This window comes from Colobus angolensis, unplaced genomic scaffold (assembly GCF_000951035.1).
Source record: "Colobus angolensis palliatus isolate OR3802 unplaced genomic scaffold, Cang.pa_1.0 Scaffold276, whole genome shotgun sequence".
Lineage (NCBI taxonomy): Eukaryota > Metazoa > Chordata > Mammalia > Primates > Cercopithecidae > Colobus > Colobus angolensis.
Window position 1 is genome coordinate 1,163,092 of NW_012115999.1, and position 17,453 is coordinate 1,180,544.

Genomic DNA, 17,453 nt, shown 5'->3' on the forward strand with positions numbered 1-17,453 from the left:
TTAAGAGCATTTACAGCAAATAATAAGCACCTACTTCTGGGAATTCTGGCAGAAAATAAATAATGCAAATAGATATAATCTCCACTGCCTAATTGCCTACCCAGAAGTGATATCATTTACGTATTTATTTATTCAACAAACACTTATATGTTTCAAGCACTGCTGGTTCTAGGGATATAATGATGAGCAAGGTAGACATTGTTCTTATCCTCCCAGCACATAAAGCCCTTAGCATCCACATCAGTGCTTTTCAAATTTTAATGTACATATGAAGCACCTGAGGATTTTATTAAAATATAGATTATGAATCAGTAGGTGGGTGCTGAAAATTCTGTATTTCTAACAAGCTCCAATGTGATATGGATGTTCTTTGGACCATACTTTTAAGTGACAAGAATCTAGATCCTGTTTAGCAAATATGGCCGTTATTAAGCCACTACCACTACCCATTATCTGTTTCTCTTAGGATAAAATCATTTTATTCCTTATGAAAATAATATATGCTCATACAAATATTGGAACAATGTAGAAAAGTATAAAGAACCATGTAAAAATCACTCCTAATTCTTCCTACCCAGAGATAACCATTATTAATATTTTTGGGAACATTCATCCAGATTTACATACGTACATACATTCACAATTTACATGTTGCACTAAGTACATGATACACTCTAAGCCCTGTGTTTGATTCTGTTTGCTGTATGGTTTTATTAAGATAAATATCCAAGTGTCCAGAACCAAGCAATTAAGTACCTGCATTCTTGAGGGAGTCACTTAAAAATAACTTGGGGGCCAGGTGCAATGGCTCACGCCTGTAATCCCAGCACTTTGGGAGGCTGAGGCAGGTGGATTATGAGGTCAAGAGATCGAGACCATCCTGGCTAACATGGTGAAACCGTGTCTCTACTAAAAATACATAAATTAGCCGGGCGTGGTGGCAGGCACCTGTAGTCCCAGCTACTCAGGAGGCTGAGGCAGGAGAATCACTTGAACCTGGGAGGCGGAGGTTGCCGTGAGCCGAGATTGCGCCGCTGCACTCCAGCCTGGGCGACAGAGCAAGACTCTGTCTCAAAAAAAAAAAAAAGAAAAGAAAAAAGTTAAAGAATCAGGTCCAAAATTGTATCCAGCCTTAAACTGGAGGGCAACAGGCCGCTGGATCTTTAATGTCATAACGGCACCTCAACTTCATGAGCAATAGTGAACGCAGCTGCTAGTTCCCACTGTATCCCCTATCTCTACTAACTGTATCCAAACCAACTTCAGGGAGTTATGCTGAATCCTTCTAGCAAAGCACACGCACTAAAAAATCACTCGTTTATCAGAAGTTCACATTTAATGGGCTTGGAAAACAGCTCAGCTGCTGCCTCCAGTTCATCGTCCGCTTTCGAAAGCGTTTGAGAACTTAAAACTCTCAGACTGCCTCAGTGCGCTGCTGTAGTTGTTAATTAGGCAAGAGATAAAAGAGGGCTCTGGCTAAGTGGCTAGATTATAAAAGCGAGGAATCGCCAGGGCTCAGTGAACTTCTGGCTGTGAGGATGCGACAGGAGCCACACGCACGCCAAGGGTGCTGCTGGACCGCAGGAACCTCCCAGCAGGAACCAAGCGAGCCTCCGCGGCTCAGCACTTGACGGCCGCTTTTGCAGCGGTTGCTGTGAGTGCCGTAAAGCGGAGCGGCTGCAGGTACTGTTGAGTGAGGTAAGGCTTGGGAGGCTCAGCTCGGTAGCCGGGGATACTTGGGCGCCTTCAGACAGGTACGGCTGGTGGCCCAGGTCCCCTTACCGGGCATCCTCCAGCATTCTGGGCACCTGCCTACCCCTTGGTGGGAAGGCCGGCCACAGGCTGAGCGTGCTCCAGGCTGGGTACTCCTCAGTCAGTCCACGAGCATCGCGTGGCAGTCTTCCACTTGGCCAGTCCTTCCCACACTTCTGGGCGTGTCATCAGGTAAAATCTTCATCCTGGGACAGGTGAAAGTTTGGAAGACGATCGAGACTCTTGTAGTAGCCGGGTTAGGGTAGTGACCCCTGATCTCAGGTGATCTGCCCGCCTTGGCCTCCCAAAGTGCTCGGATTACAGGCGTGAGCCACCGCGCCAGGCCTGAAATTTACAATTTCTCAGTTAACATGAGGTAAGCCATATTTCTCTTGGCTTCAGTTTTCTCAGATGTGGAAAAAAAAAAAAAAAAAACCTAGATGATATATCAGATTCTTTATGCTTTTGCAGATAGCACGTTTCCAGTGAGTAAAAATCAATCTGTGAACAAATATAAAAGTGAATGATAGAGTAGTATATTAGAAATTGGGCAGATGGAAGCTAAGTAGAAAAGGCTGTGTTTGAGCTAGACTCAGGATGAATAGGGTTTGAACGATTGGAAACCATGCCTGTTGGGCCAAGGACAAAGATATCAAATGCAGGAATAAGCATTTATATTTTAGCGATTCTATTTGTGGACATATGTTTAGTGAGGGTAGAGGATTTGGGAAGGCTGGCATTGAATGATGAAAGAACTGTAAGTGGAAAGGAAGTGCAGGGTGTTCTGACAAGGAAGAAAAAAGGAACTGGGGAAATGCCGAAAGAACAATACACAGGACTTGATTTCTTGGGTCTGGGTGATGGTATTTTTAACCTGGGTTTCTAAAAAGTAAGTTTAAGTGCTGTTGGCAAAAATGGGAATGCTGTTGAATTCCAGCATGCAATAGTGTACTGGGAATAAAGTGATTTAGATCATAGAGCGCTGATGTTGCCAATAACTAGCCTCTTGGCTGTCCTTTAATTCTTCTTCTAGAGCCTGTTCTCCATAAGGTGATGTTGGGCCAGCTGATCTCTCCTGTCTAAAACCTGTACAACTAGAGACTGTGATGATGGAGAGCTAGTTACTTTCTTCTGGATGGGGAGAGGAAGATAGCTGACAGAGAATAAAATTGTTAATTTGGGGCCGGACGCGGTGGCTGACGCCTATAATCCCAGCGCTTTGGGAGGCTGAGGCGGGTGGATCACCTGAGGCCAGGAGTTCAAGACCAGCCTGGCCAACATGGTGAAACCCTGTCTCTACTAAAAATACAACAAATTAGCTGGGCTTGATGGCAGGCACCTGTAATCCCAGCTACTCCTGAGGCTGAGGCAGGAGAATTCCTTGAACTCCGGAGGCTAGAGGTTGCAGGGAGCCAACGTCAGACCACTGCACTCCAGCCTGGGCAACAAGAGTGAAACTGTGTCTCAAAAAAGAAGAAAAATTGTTAATTTTGGACATGTTAAATTTTAGGTGAAGTTCAGGAAATAGAATTGAAAATATAGGCAGATAGAATGCGTGGACTGTAATTTAAATAGTGTTTTCTCTCACAGGTGGTAGTTAAAATCTTGAGCATGGATTTGCTTTCAGGGAGAGATTGTAGAGAGAGTAACTCTAGGCTATTCCCATAGACAAGAGGTTGTAGAAATTATTGAGGAGGCATGTGGATCTCAGAGGTAAGAGCAAGGAAGGAGTTCTTTTAAAAAAAAGTTACATATAGTTGTAGATTCTCAGGGGCCCAGTGTTGTTATTAAACTAACTTAAGAGCATTTACAGCAAATAATAAGCACCTACTTCTGGGAATTCTGGCAGAAAATAAATAATGCAAATAGATATAATCTCCACTGCCTAATTGCCTACCCAGAAGTGATATCATTTACGTATTTATTTATTCAACAAACACTTATATGTTTCAAGCACTGCTGGTTCTAGGGATATAATGATGAGCAAGGTAGACATTGTTCTTATCCTCCCAGCACATAAAGCCCTTAGCATCCACATCAGTGCTTTTCAAATTTTAATGTACATATGAAGCACCTGAGGATTTTATTAAAATATAGATTATGAATCAGTAGGTGGGTGCTGAAAATTCTGTATTTCTAACAAGCTCCAATGTGATATGGATGTTCTTTGGACCATACTTTTAAGTGACAAGAATCTAGATCCTGTTTAGCAAATATGGCCATTATTAAGCCACTACCACTACCCATTATCTGTTTCTCTTAGGATAAAATCATTTTATTCCTTATGAAAATAATATATGCTCATACAAATATTGGAACAATGTAGAAAAGTATAAAGAACCATGTAAAAATCACTCCTAATTCTTCCTACCCAGAGATAACCATTATTAATATTTTTGGGAACATTCATCCAGATTTACATACGTACATACATTCACAATTTACATGTTGCACTAAGTACATGATACACTCTAAGCCCTGTGTTTGATTCTGTTTGCTGTATGGTTTTATTAAGATAAATATCCAAGTGTCCAGAACCAAGCAATTAAGTACCTGCATTCTTGAGGGAGTCACTTAAAAATAACTTGGGGGCCAGGTGCAATGGCTCACGCCTGTAATCCCAGCACTTTGGGAGGCTGAGGCAGGTGGATTATGAGGTCAAGAGATCGAGACCATCCTGGCTAACATGGTGAAACCGTGTCTCTACTAAAAATACATAAATTAGCCGGGCGTGGTGGCAGGCACCTGTAGTCCCAGCTACTCAGGAGGCTGAGGCAGGAGAATCACTTGAACCTGGGAGGCGGAGGTTGCCGTGAGCCGAGATTGCGCCGCTGCACTCCAGCCTGGGTGACAGAGCAAGACCCCATTTCTTAAAAAAATTCTTCTCACTCCAAAAATGGGGAGACATTAACATAATTACATGTGGGCTCTAGTAAATGAATATTTGTCATTTCATTTAGGCTGAGAGAAGAATTTTTAAAGTTTTAAAAAAACTTTGTAGTTTTTTCTTATTACAAAATCAATTGATGTTCATGTAAGATAAATAAGGAAAAAAATAAAAGCACCTACACTCTTCCCAACCCAAAGACAATCCTTGCTGTCTTCACCTCCCTTCTTGCTAACCTGTCTTATCTAGATCTTTCATTTCAGCTATTCTCTTTCCAAAACCCTCTTACACCATAGTCATTCAGAAAGGAGTCACTATGTATTTAGGATTTTTCTGGAGCATCTACTGGAGAGACTAAATTTCCTTAGCTTTTTATCTTCAAGTGTCAGCATGTTTAGGTAGAGGTTATATTGCAAAGGATTAAGTGCTTGAATGGTAAGCAGGTAAAGAAATTTCTTAACCCTTTGCAGTCTAATGTTTACTTCCAAGCTGCTGACAGTTGTGATAAGTTAGCAATGAAAGGAAAAGAAATGGACAATAAGAAAGACCAACAGTATTTAGGGAAGATTTAATAGTAGCTGTTGCTACTGGGATATTTTTGGCTTTTGAGAACAGCTGAAAAACATTGATTTTTTTGTTTTGGTCTTACCTCTGAATACATTTTCAGAGGCATTTTCTCTTTATGCCTGCCAATCTGCTACCTCATCTCTCTTACTATGACTTTTCCTAATTACACTACTCTCTTCCCTCTGTAGTTCAGCCTCCTGTTTTGTTTTGTTTTGTTCAGGGCATATTTGAATGTCAGTTCTGTTGTAATCAATTGCCTTCCTGTCCACTGCACAAACGAAACCAGTTCACTGAGACCGTGGTATTACAGTAAAGAAAGAGCTTAATTAACAATGATGCTGGCCGTGCAAAGAAGTTATTACTCAAATCAGTCTCTCCAAAGACTTGGTGGTTAGTTTTTCAAGGATAGTTTTTAGTTTGGTGGGCAGGGGACTAGGGAATGAGGGCTGCTGGTTGGCTGGGGATGCGATCATGAGGGTGTGAAAAATGGTCCTTGTGTACTGAGTCTACCTCTGAGTAGGGAGCCACATGACTGGTTGGGTCGTGAGTCACTAGTTCACCTCTAGGTAGGGTCAGTTGGTCCAAAATGCAAAGGTCTGAAAAATATCTCAAAAGACCAATCTTAGGTTTTAGCCAGGGAAATTATAAATCCTGTGTCCTCTGGAAAAAAGACTGGTTATCATTTAACTACATTTTACCAGAATTCAGGTCCCTCTCATAATCCTAATCTTATAGTCTTTCATTAGTTTTACAAAGGCAGTTTACTTCTGGAAAAGGTTACTATCATCCTTGCTTTAGGTTAAACTGTAAACTAAATTCCTCTCAAAGTTAGCTTGGCCTACACCCAGAAATGACCAAGGACAGATTGGAGGTTAGAAACAAGATGGAATCAAGTATGTCAGATTTCTCTTAGCTGTCATAGTTTTGTGAAGGCAGTTTCACTCTCTGATTCATATCTTTCATGCCTCTGTCTTACTCCCCAATATCCCCAAATAAGTCGGGGAGCCCACAGCATAAGGATATGGCTAGGCTAGCACATACCATCTTATGAACCTAACTTAGGTGTCAGGGCAGGTTTTTGATTCCACTTCCCCCCACTCCTGCCTTCTGGATCATCTCTCTTGATATATCATTCATTCATTCAGACATTCATTCAAACAGGCCCCTACCTAGTTGATTCTCAAAAGAGGGGTCTGGGGCTGGAGGAGGTGTCATGGTAAAGCAGTTAACAAAAGTCTTTCATAGTAATACCTTCAAAGTACAGATGCAAATGTAAAAGGGAAGTTGAAGAATATGCAGTGCTGCTCTTCACTGTAGAAAGAGCCTGAGAATTATCTTGAACTCCTCATCCTGTACCTTTTTTCATCACAGTTGTGTATGGGTTTTATCTACTACTAGTTTTTTCCAAGCCTTTTCACATCTTGACACATAGTAAATTTGACCAAAAAAAGATGAAAGTTAAAAGAATGTGTTCTTGGCTGGAGGTGACCTACTCTTGGGGTCTAGCTGCCCCAAAGACTGAGAGGATTGTTAACTCTGACACCTGTAACCCATTCGTGGTTTAGTTGGTAAGCAAATCTACCCATTTCTTTCTTCTTCATTGCCAGATCTCAGTCCATGCATTAGTTATGCCCTGCCTCTATATCATCTAAGAATAATTCTGTGTCATAATATACCATACTACATATTAACCGTCTCATATTTGCATTAGAACTTTAAGATAGTTGGGCTACTTAAACTTCATAACACCTCTCATTACATCTTTTTTTTTTCCTGAAAACATTTGCCATTTCTCTCCCAACCCCCGCCTCATTTTAATTTACTATCTCTGCAGTACTTTTTGTTTTCTTTTCCATTAGAGATGATAGTCTGTCGTCTTTAGGAAACTTTACCTAAGTGTAAGTAAGGAAATGAATGCTATCCTCCCTAGTGTTTTTATTATGATAGCTAAAATGTAACATATAAAAAGAAGTACATATAGAAATAATATTTTTGTTTCAGTTCTATGCCATATCTCTCCATAGGTTATTTTTATTATTTTTAAGCATTTATTTTTTGAAGGTTGGAACCAGGCATGAGGGTTTAAGGGCCTTTAAACTCTTTTAAAAATCTTTTTTTAATATTTCAAATTCTGTTTTATTGTAAAAGTTTTTGCAGAATGGAAAACTTGTATTTAAATAGTCTTCTGTTCTCTTGAGCATTGTGCAGTGTATTTTTAGTATACTTAGCATACTTACTATTACTTGATGTTAATTCAGCCAGTTTTAGGCTGGGTGAGGGAGACGATTCATATACACTAGTAGCTATAATGCAAACTAGAAACTAGTAAAAGCCTCAGGGTTAGTTGCCTCTCCTTGTGCTTCCATAGTAACCAGTGCTTATTCCTTCATTGCAACTACACTGTATTGTTATTGCCTCTATATCTCTGATAGAGTCCATCATAAACTAGAACAGTGGTTCTTAATTGATGTGGGGTTGGTAAGGAATGGAGCTTGTGTATTTTAGAAAAAATCTTCTCATATTCTTTTTCAGGTATATCACTCTCTCCACCACTATCACTACTGTCCTTCTTCTTTTGAAAACTCCTGTACTCACCTGTAAGCTCTTCGAAGTTAGAGAACTGTATCTTATTTGTCATTTTATTCCTAGGGCTTAGCATTGTTTTTTTGGCATCTGTGCCCATTAAGGTAGACAGTAACTATTTATTTCTTGCAGGAAGGTAAAACTAGGTTAGAGGTGGAGGGAGCACTTCTAACCTGGAAGAATATTGAAGACTTCATTGAAGAAGTGTCATTTGAGAGGATCTATGGAAAGAAAGGTAAACTAGTTTTATGGAAGTAAATGAGAGCATTGCAGACAAGACGTAATGGGCAAAAACACAGAGGCAGGAAAGTGTAGGATGTATTCCAGGAATACTCATGCAAAAACCATGGACTATGTAAAGTATGAGAAAGCTTATAGTAAGTTTGTCTGTATTCAGTCAGATTGTGAATACCCCTTAATACCATTATATGCAATTTGAACTATTTGTAGGTGGTAGGGAACTATTGAAAATTTTTGACTGTGGTGTTACTTGATTTATCTGTCAGCAACTTGACACATCTGTCAGTGTAAAGGAAAGATTATGGATGAAGAGAAAGTGGAGTCAGGGACATCAGTTAAAATTAGGACATTAGGTACAATTAGAGTTTAGAATGACAGTGAAGAAGGAAAGAGTTGATGCAAGAAGTATTTTAAAGGTAAAATTAACATACTATGGTTTCTCTTTTTTAAGTATCACATTATTTTTAGGTGGTTACTGAATATTCCTAATGAAGAGGTAGTGCTAGTAAGAAGGAACATTTTGATAGGCGAATCTTTCTCTTTTGCAACTGAATTGCCTTGGCATTTATAGAAAATGAATAATGAAGTAAAGTTAATTGGATGTCATCTTGATAATAAAAATATAGTTAAGTTTTTGATGATATATTTTGGAGGTTTATTTTATGGAAGAATTAGTTGTAAACTAGAGAAGAAAGAACAAGATACTAATTTAGATTTTATGCCTGTAGTAGCTTATATAGGCCTATTATGTGTTCTTTCCCATGTATTAATTTGGGCTTAGAAGAAGCTGAGTGATGGCCTACTCTGAATGCCACTTTAGATTTCACTAGGAATCAGCATACAATACATTAATGCACTATTTAATACACGTACAAGAACTTGAGTTGAATTCTTGAAAATGAAGGGTTGTCTCCTTGTTAATCTTGTGAGCTGCCCTTATCAGAGTATAGTTTGAGCATCCCAAATCTGAAAATTCAAAATCTGAAATGCTCCAAAATCTGCAAATTTTGTGTGCTGATATGATGCTGAAAGGAATGTTCATTTCAGATTTTTGGATTTGGGATGTTCAACTGGTAGTGTAATCCAAATATTCTGGAATCCTAAAAAGTCCAAAATACTTTTGGTCCCAAGTATTTTGGATAAGGAATACTAAACCTCTATTTGATAATTGTATTTCCATGGGTTTTAACTGAGTATAAAAACTAATACCGTCATCAATGTTGACTGATACTGTTTTCACAGTTTTGGGAGATAGAAAATAATTATGATTTATTAGGTTATCTTTGCTTAATATATATTATCTATTGATCAGGTGCATTGTTCACATCACTATTGATATTATTTCTCTTAAGTAGTTTGTTGACTTTATATATATATATATATATATATATATATTATAGTATTTGCTTTATATAGGCATCAGCTCTGGAAGCTCATTTGGATTGTTTTAAAACCCCAAACCAAGACTTGATTTTAAGATGGTAAAGACATTTGTCTTCTATCTGAAATTACGATGAAGCAACAAGGAAAATGAGAGAAAGAGATGTAATTACATCTTTGCTGAGACTAGAAGACCTGTAACTCCAAATTGAAATATTTGAGAAATGGCAGCCACATGTAAGCAGGAAGAGCTTACAAGAGAATGCTGGTAGAAAGAGATCTCAGATAGAGCTGGCAGAGCAAAGAGTCATCTTCTGTTTACAGTGGGATGGGGATGCTTAGAAAGGCAATGGGAATTTCCTCGGATTGTTTGGCAACATGAACTGGCAAGAAAGGAAGAGTGAATGAGGAAGCGCACAGATACCCCGTCTTTGCAGGAAGCACTCTCTTGCTGAGGCAAAGTAGAGGAGAGACAGTGAGTGGCTCTTTGCTGCCTGTCTCTGACATCTGGAAGAAGTAATGTTTAAACGCTTTTCCCACTTGTTCTTGTACACATTCTCTGCCTTTCTCACATATACACATGTACAAAATACTCTGTCAGAAAGAGCTTTCTTGTATACCAGAGACTACCCTCTAGTCTAGAATATACCCTTAGTTAAGGAGTAAATTATATTCCCATATATATACTCTTCCATAGTTAAGGAGTAAATTATATTCCCATTTAGAAAAGTAGGTGAGGAGGCCGAGGCAGGTGGATTGCTTGAGGTCAGGAGTTCCAGACCAGCCTGACCAACATGGCAAAACCCCTTCTCTACTAAAAATACAAAAATTAGCTGGGAGTGCTGGCAGGCGCCTGTAATCCCAGTTACTCGGGAGGCTGAGACAGGAGAATTGCTTGAACCTGGGAGGCGAAGGTTGCAGTGAACTGAGATCGTGCCATTGCACTCCATCCAGCCTGAGTGACAGAGAAAGACTCCGTCTCAAAAAAAAAGCTTAATTTAGTTCTGAAATTAGAGAATTCAATGTTATAACAGAAAAAATATTTAAGAAAACCTTCTGCAAAGAAAAGAAATCTTTAGGTCAGTCTCAGTAGTAGCTCACACCTGTAATTCCAGCACTTTGGGAGGCTGAGGCAGGAGATTCTCTTAAGGATGGGAGTTTTAAGTCCAGCTCAGGCAACATAGCCAGACCCCGTCTTTACAAATAAATTTTTAAAAAATTAGCTGGGCATGGTGGCACATACTTTTACTCCTGGCTACTCGGGAGACTGAGATAGGAAGATCACGTAAGCCTGTTAATTTCTGGTTACAATGAGCTATGATTGCACCATTATACTTCAGCCTGGATGACAAAGTGAGACCCTGTCTCAAAAAAAAATCTTTATTCTACAGATTGAAAGGAAACACATTGAATGAGGAAAAACTAATATACAGTCATCAACATCCTTGTATAACCTAGTTTTTTAAAAATTGGATTTCAAAGGTAAGGAATGCATTCTTTGCTCATCCCAATAAAAAGATTAAATTACCTATGGGGGATTGGTTTGGGAAATCAGATACTGTCAAGGGAATATTTAGCACTACAGGACAGTGGCACAAAGTGTGCAAGTCATTGGGGAAAGACAGTGTAACCTCGCAGCCAAATTGACAACTATTTTTGAATGAGGCAAAAGCTCAAGGTAAGTGGTACCCCTAAGTTCTTTTTGATAAACTGCAAGAAGATGAATATCAGTCATCCAATAGATGAACAGAGATGATATAGCAAATGGATTGGCAGGGAACATTGTAGGAATAAGACCAAAATAACCCTGAGATTTGTAGTTTTGGAATACAATAGAACTGTAACAAGTAGAAATAACTAATAGAAGTTGAGATTGAAAGGGGAGAGAAGACAGAATGTAGTATAAATTTCTTCTTATTTTACAACTGGAGAACAAAAGACATATAAACCTTAGATATCAAACATAATAGAAGTGTCAGTATATTTGAAGGATTGAAGGAATAAATGTAAGCACTTGAAAAACTAAATGTATTTAACCAAAATCAAACTGGAGACAAGGTAGGAAGAAGTAGTACTGTATTAAATTTCTTATCCTAAAGGAATAATCAGAGATGAGACCTAAGATGAAAGAACAAAATGTTTATTGTGGCATTCTTTACAGTTGAAAAAACTGAAAATATACATGGAGTATTAATAAAAACTGACCACATCCACATCCGAGATCACACACAAACTTGAAAAGCAACAAAGAGCTGTCTTATAGGCCGTGTTCCTTGATGAAAAATGTTCTCAGTTTCTCCTTTGGAAGTGGTTCTCAGCATTGTCAGCAGCATCAGCATCATTTGGGAACTTGTCAGAAATGCAAATTCTGAGGTCTCATACCAGTTTTTCTTAATCAGAAAATGGAGGAGAAAAGCACCTCTCAAACTTTGTTGCTCAGTTTTTATAAATATCCTATTTATGTTTTCAATTATTTGCTGTTATAAAAAAAGCGATGATAAACGTTTTTGTTTTTTCATCGTTGATCTCATATTTGGTTATTTCTTTAGCATAGAAAATGACCAGATCAAAGAATGCCTGTGGAAATTTAGTTTTTTCTTTGTTCTATTTTTGGTTATTACAGGTAAAAAATTAAAGAGATTTTTGTCTCTTTAAAAATGTCTTTTTTTGTTCACAGAAAACAGAATTATCTTCCTTTCCAAATCCAGAAAGATGAAAACGACTGAGATACTTTCAAAAGACAACCAAGTGAGCACCACAGACTAATGAGCAGAATCAATAAGAACGTGGTTTTGGCCCTTTTAACCCTGACAAGTTCTGCATTTCTGCTGTTTCAGTTGTACTACTACAAGCACTATTTATCAACAAAGGTAATTTTATTCCTCTTTTCTTATCATTCCTCCTTTCTTATCATTGTATATTTTCTGATCACACTTCTCTTTGCAATACATAATATTAATCATGGTTATTCAGATTCTTGCATCTTTGTGAGCTGTCGCAAACAATTAAAAATTCAGTTAAATATACTTTAGCACACTAAAGACAGAGATGCTAAGTTTCAATGATGTTTAATCTATTAAAATTATTATTTTGTTAAACAGATTATCCTTCATTTAAATGAACTCAATGATAAATAATTTTGATAAAATGTCAAAATTAGTTTATTTTAGTACAGCATATATTTTAATTTAGTACCTACTGGGGAAGTATAACGGTATGACCTACCTTTATCTGTATGTATAGGAATAAAGTAGAGACAATGATGTGGAAATCAATAGCTTCTGAAGATTCCATAGAATATACCAGATAAGGAATTCCGAAGTTGTGACGGTGTTGTTACATTGTGAAAAGTTGCCAGACACTCTCTCTGGGGTGTATTATAATAATTGCTACCATTATTGAGAATTGTACTAGACGCTTTCCATGCTCAATTTAATCCTAAAAACAATCGTGGGGAGGAAAAAAAAAATATATATATATATATTTTATGTTTTTATCCTCATTTGTTAGAACTATTCATCATAATTAATCGCTTTGCACCCCTCCTCAGCTAGAGGGGAGTATACTTCCCTGCCTTTTCAATGTTGGGCTTGAACAGTAGAGTGTTAACAGACACATGCAGAAGCTTCAAATAGGCTGTTGTGATTTGACTTAGTTTTTATGCTCCCCTGACCTATAGGAGAAGAGAAAAATGTATGGAGCAGACCAAAGCATAGCTGCCCCGCTGACTCACAGATTTGTGAGGGAGGAAATAGATGCTTGTAAGCCATAAGACTGGGGGAAGTTTATTATGGAGCATTGTTACATGGGGTTATTAGACCTAATTTTGACAGATGAGAAAACTGAAACTTTCTTTTTTTAAGAGGGGATCTCGCTCTGTCACCCAGGCTGAAGTACAGTGGCATAATCATAGCTCACTGTAACCTTGAACACTGGGGCTCAAGCAGTACTCCTGCCTCAACCTCCTGAGTAGTTAGGAGGACTACAAGCACATGCCATCATGCCTGACTAATTAAAAAAATTTTTTTTTGTAGAGATGGGGTCTCACTGTGTTGCCCAGGCTGTTCTTGAACTCCTGGCCTCAGGCAGTTCTGTCACCTCAGGCTCCCAGAGTGCTGGGATTACAGGTATGGGCCACTGCAGCTGGCCTGGAAAACCAAAACTGTTAAGAGAGATGTTAAATAATTTACCTATCCAAACCACCCAATATCTAATGTGTAGAGCTGACCTCTAATGTCCCTAGCTCCATTTTTTCCAGGCTATATAATTTTAAAAATAAGGGACTATACTGAATCTACCTATGATCTTGGCTGTTTATCCAATGCATGTCTTTCTGTGACATCTTCAACTCTTTCCTGATTATTTTCTTAGGATAAAGCCCTAGAGTAGAAATTCTAGATCTAATATGCACATTTTAGATTTCTGTTATGTATTACAAAGTTATCCTTCATAAGGATAGTCAGTATGCCTGATTTCTCATATGTTTTCATAAATAGGAATAACAATAATAATGGCATCTGTTTCAGTTAGAGATGGCAGGCTAATAGTAGCTTAAACAAACAGAGGAATTATCTGTCCTTATTTGTAAGTCTAGAGCCTCTAAAATTCTCTTGGTATTTCCTGTGCTACAGTCAAGGCTAGAAGAAGTAATAGTGTGATCTAGCAGGCTTCTACTTTTGTGACAGTGGCCAGCAGATTCCCAAATATAAGAGAATCTGGGGTAGTAAGGTTTTACTCTTGTTATTTAGCTTTTCCAGCCTCTATAAAAGAGACTGCAAAAGAGAAGGGGTTTGGGAATTGGTGTCAGGTCAGCTTACCTATAGTGTCTGCCATAGCAGCTAACATTTTTTGATGTGCTTGATTGAGTAGGCCCTATGCAAAGCACTTTACCTACATTTAACTCTTAAAACAACAAGTTGAGTAGATCTTGTTCTTCCCGTTTTTCCAGCAAAAACACTGAGGTTTGGAGAGATTTACTAATTTTCCCAATATCACATAGTTGTTAAGTGTGGGAGATGGAATGTGAACCTGAGGAGTCTACCCCAAAACCTCATTCATTAATTTTTAGTGTCCGTAATATTCAGAAACTGAAAGCTATTCAACTCCATTAGAGGTCATTTCTTTGATTACTAGTGGGGTTAAACATCTTTCCATATGTATATTGGTTCTTGTTAGTTGTATTCTTACTTTTTCTTATTTGTGTCTTTCACATATGTTCCTGATGATGTTGTCTTTTTCTGTAGCTGTTTTTTATAGTTTGAAGGATATTAAACCTTCATCATATATATTTCAAATATTTTTCCTGACTTGTAATTTGCCTTTTAACTTTATATTCATGATATACTCCCTCAATAAATTTGTACTTAATGTATAAGTAGACAGATGTCAAGATCTTTTTTCCTTAAGGCATCTGTTTTTTATGTTATAACTGGCCCAAGATTATGGGAATATTTAACTGTATTTTGTCTATGTAATGTTTAAATTTTTTCACTAAATTGAATTTATTTTAGTAGGAGGTATGAATTAGACATCTAACTTACATTTTCCCCAATGATTAACCAATTGTCCCAATATCCCTTATTGAATTACTCATTGATTAAAAATCCCATCTTAATTATATATTAAATTCTAATAAAGAACTGCTGTCTCGACCCTTTTCCCTTTTTGGCAATGTAACATAGTTGTTGAGAGCATGAACATCAGTTTGAGATTAAACTTCATCTATACTGCTTATTAGCTGTGGGATCTTGAGTTAATTACTTCTAAATGCCTTTGTTTCCTTATCTACAAAATGGGGGGCGATAACAGTATCACTTAGTAGACTTGTGAAGCTTAAATGAATTGATATACATAAACTATTTGGAACAATGCATGTTATACAGAAAGAAAACAGTACAAATTGGCTGTTATTATTATTTTAAAAAATTTTATAATGAAAATAGTATTTGTTGTATTGTGTCCATACCATGCAAACTGCCTTAGTAATAATGCCTTATTCATTAAAGAAAATATAATCTTTAAACAGAAGTAGTATGTAACTAAAGTTCAGGTAACCTTTATATATCATTAATTTTGTAAAGTTCGTTATTCACACTAGATTCTTGTTTTTTATGTTTACTTTTGATAATAGGTAGACATTATAACATCTAAGTTCTAAAATATCACAGATTATTTTTATTTTATTGAAATATTTGGAGTGGGTGCACTGGCTCACACCTGTAATCCCAGAATTTGGGGACACTGAGGTGTGCAGATTGCTTGAGCCCAAGAGTTTGAAACCAGCCTGGGCACCATGGCAAAACCCCATTTCTACAAAAAATACAGAAATTAGCCCAGCATGGTGGCGTGTGCCTTTAGTCCCAGCTATACAAGAAGCTGAGGTGAGAGGATCACTTGAGCCTGGGAGGTTGAGGCTTCAGTGAGCTGTCTTTGCGCCACTGCACTCCAGCCTGGGTGACACAGGGAGACTGTGTCTTTAAAAAAATTTTTTTTAATATATGGAAATTATATTAAACCATTTGTAGCCCAGTAATTGTATCCTTTAAAATGGAATTTTTAAATTTACTCTTGAATTCAGAAACTGTTATTGAAAAGTCACAATTTGTAGAATATTTTGCCAAGGCGATGGAAACAATGAATGAGGTGGTTTCTTCCTGCCCAATATTTATAATTTAATTTGGGACAGATGCTGATAAGAGTATAGATGCTTCCTGTATGTTTTAGTGTGAAAACAGGATACTGTTTGTAAGGAATACAAGCAGTTTCTCTATGCCAGTAGGAAAAAAAAAAAAAAAAACGCTTTATTTAAAAATAGTAAGGAGACCAAGTGCCCGCCTGTAATCCCAGCACTTTGGGAAGCTGAGGCGAGAGGATCGCTTGAGCACATGAATTCAAGACCAGCCTGGGCAACATAGTGAGATCTCATCTCTGCTAAAAATAAGAAAATTAGCTGGGTTTGGTGGCACATGCCTGTAGTCCTAGCTACTTGGGAGACTGAGGTGGGAGAATCCCTTTGAGCCCAGGAGTTTGAGTTTACAGTGAGCTTGGGCAAGAGAGGGAGACCCTGTCTCAAAAAATAAACAAATATGTACATATATGAAATAAAAATAGTAAGGATAGTTAGACTAATTAGATGCTAAAGATACCAACTTTTAAATTTTTTTCAATGTCATTGTGGAAAAATTTTAAGCTTTTGGGTTTTTGTTAAACTTCTAAATCTCACTTATACGCAGCATTTTTGAACTCAAACTTTAGGGAAGTATAGATGTATCCTCAGTTTTCTAATGGTTTTCTTCTGACATAGGAAGACAACCTGAACTATTGGTTAACTTTGTTTACTGATTATATCTAAATTGCATTCCTCTGTTGTACAATGAGCAGTGTTTTGTGGGATATGCTTAGATAAATAAATTCATGTAAAAATTATTTCTAGTTCAATTAAATGTTTGATTTGGTAGCCAAAGAGTACAGAATCATAGTCTTGATCAGTGTGAAATTATAGGTTAGCGTCATAAACATAAAAACCAAGATTCTGAGTCATCCTTGAACTTCAAGGTGATTTTCAGAGATCCTTAAGATTATGTGTTAGAGATAGGGATGAAAAATGGATTTTATCTTTGATTCCACCCCAAATTTAGTAGCAGTAAATGCCTGCAGCATTATGGTAAGAAGGACTGCAAAGCTTTCAGGCTTTTCAGGAAAGAATACTCTAGTATTTGCTACCTTGGAGTTTAAAGCTGTTTATTTTTGTAACATTTGCAAAAGATATTTTTATATTCTTTCTTAAGAAGGGCCAACGGCTGGACACGGTGGCTCATGCCTGTAATTCCAGCACTTTTGGAGGCCGAGGCAGGTGGATCACCTGAGATCAGGAGTTTGAGACCAGCCTGGCTAACATGGCAAAACCCCGTCTCTACCAAAAATACAAAAATTAGTTGGGTGTGGTGACGTATGCTTGCCTGTAATCCCAGCTATTCAGGAAGCTGAGGCAGGAGAATCGCTTGAACCTGGGAGGAGGAGGTTGCAGTGAGCTGAAATCACGCCA

At 37.8% G+C, this 17,453-nt stretch overlaps 1 protein-coding gene across 1 annotated transcript in view; it reads left to right on the top strand.

Moving 5' to 3' along the window:
* Positions 1-1,665: 1,665 nt before the first annotated feature.
* The window catches only part of FKTN (fukutin), a 69,828-nt gene continuing 54,040 nt past the window's right edge, over positions 1,666-17,453 (top strand). Inside the window, exons 1-3 of the mRNA XM_011948251.1 lie at positions 1,666-1,698; positions 10,801-10,891; positions 12,087-12,279. Coding sequence (XP_011803641.1) covers positions 12,175-12,279 — 105 coding nt within the window. The 5' untranslated portion in view covers positions 1,666-1,698; positions 10,801-10,891; positions 12,087-12,174. The remainder of the gene's footprint in view (positions 1,699-10,800; positions 10,892-12,086; positions 12,280-17,453) is intronic.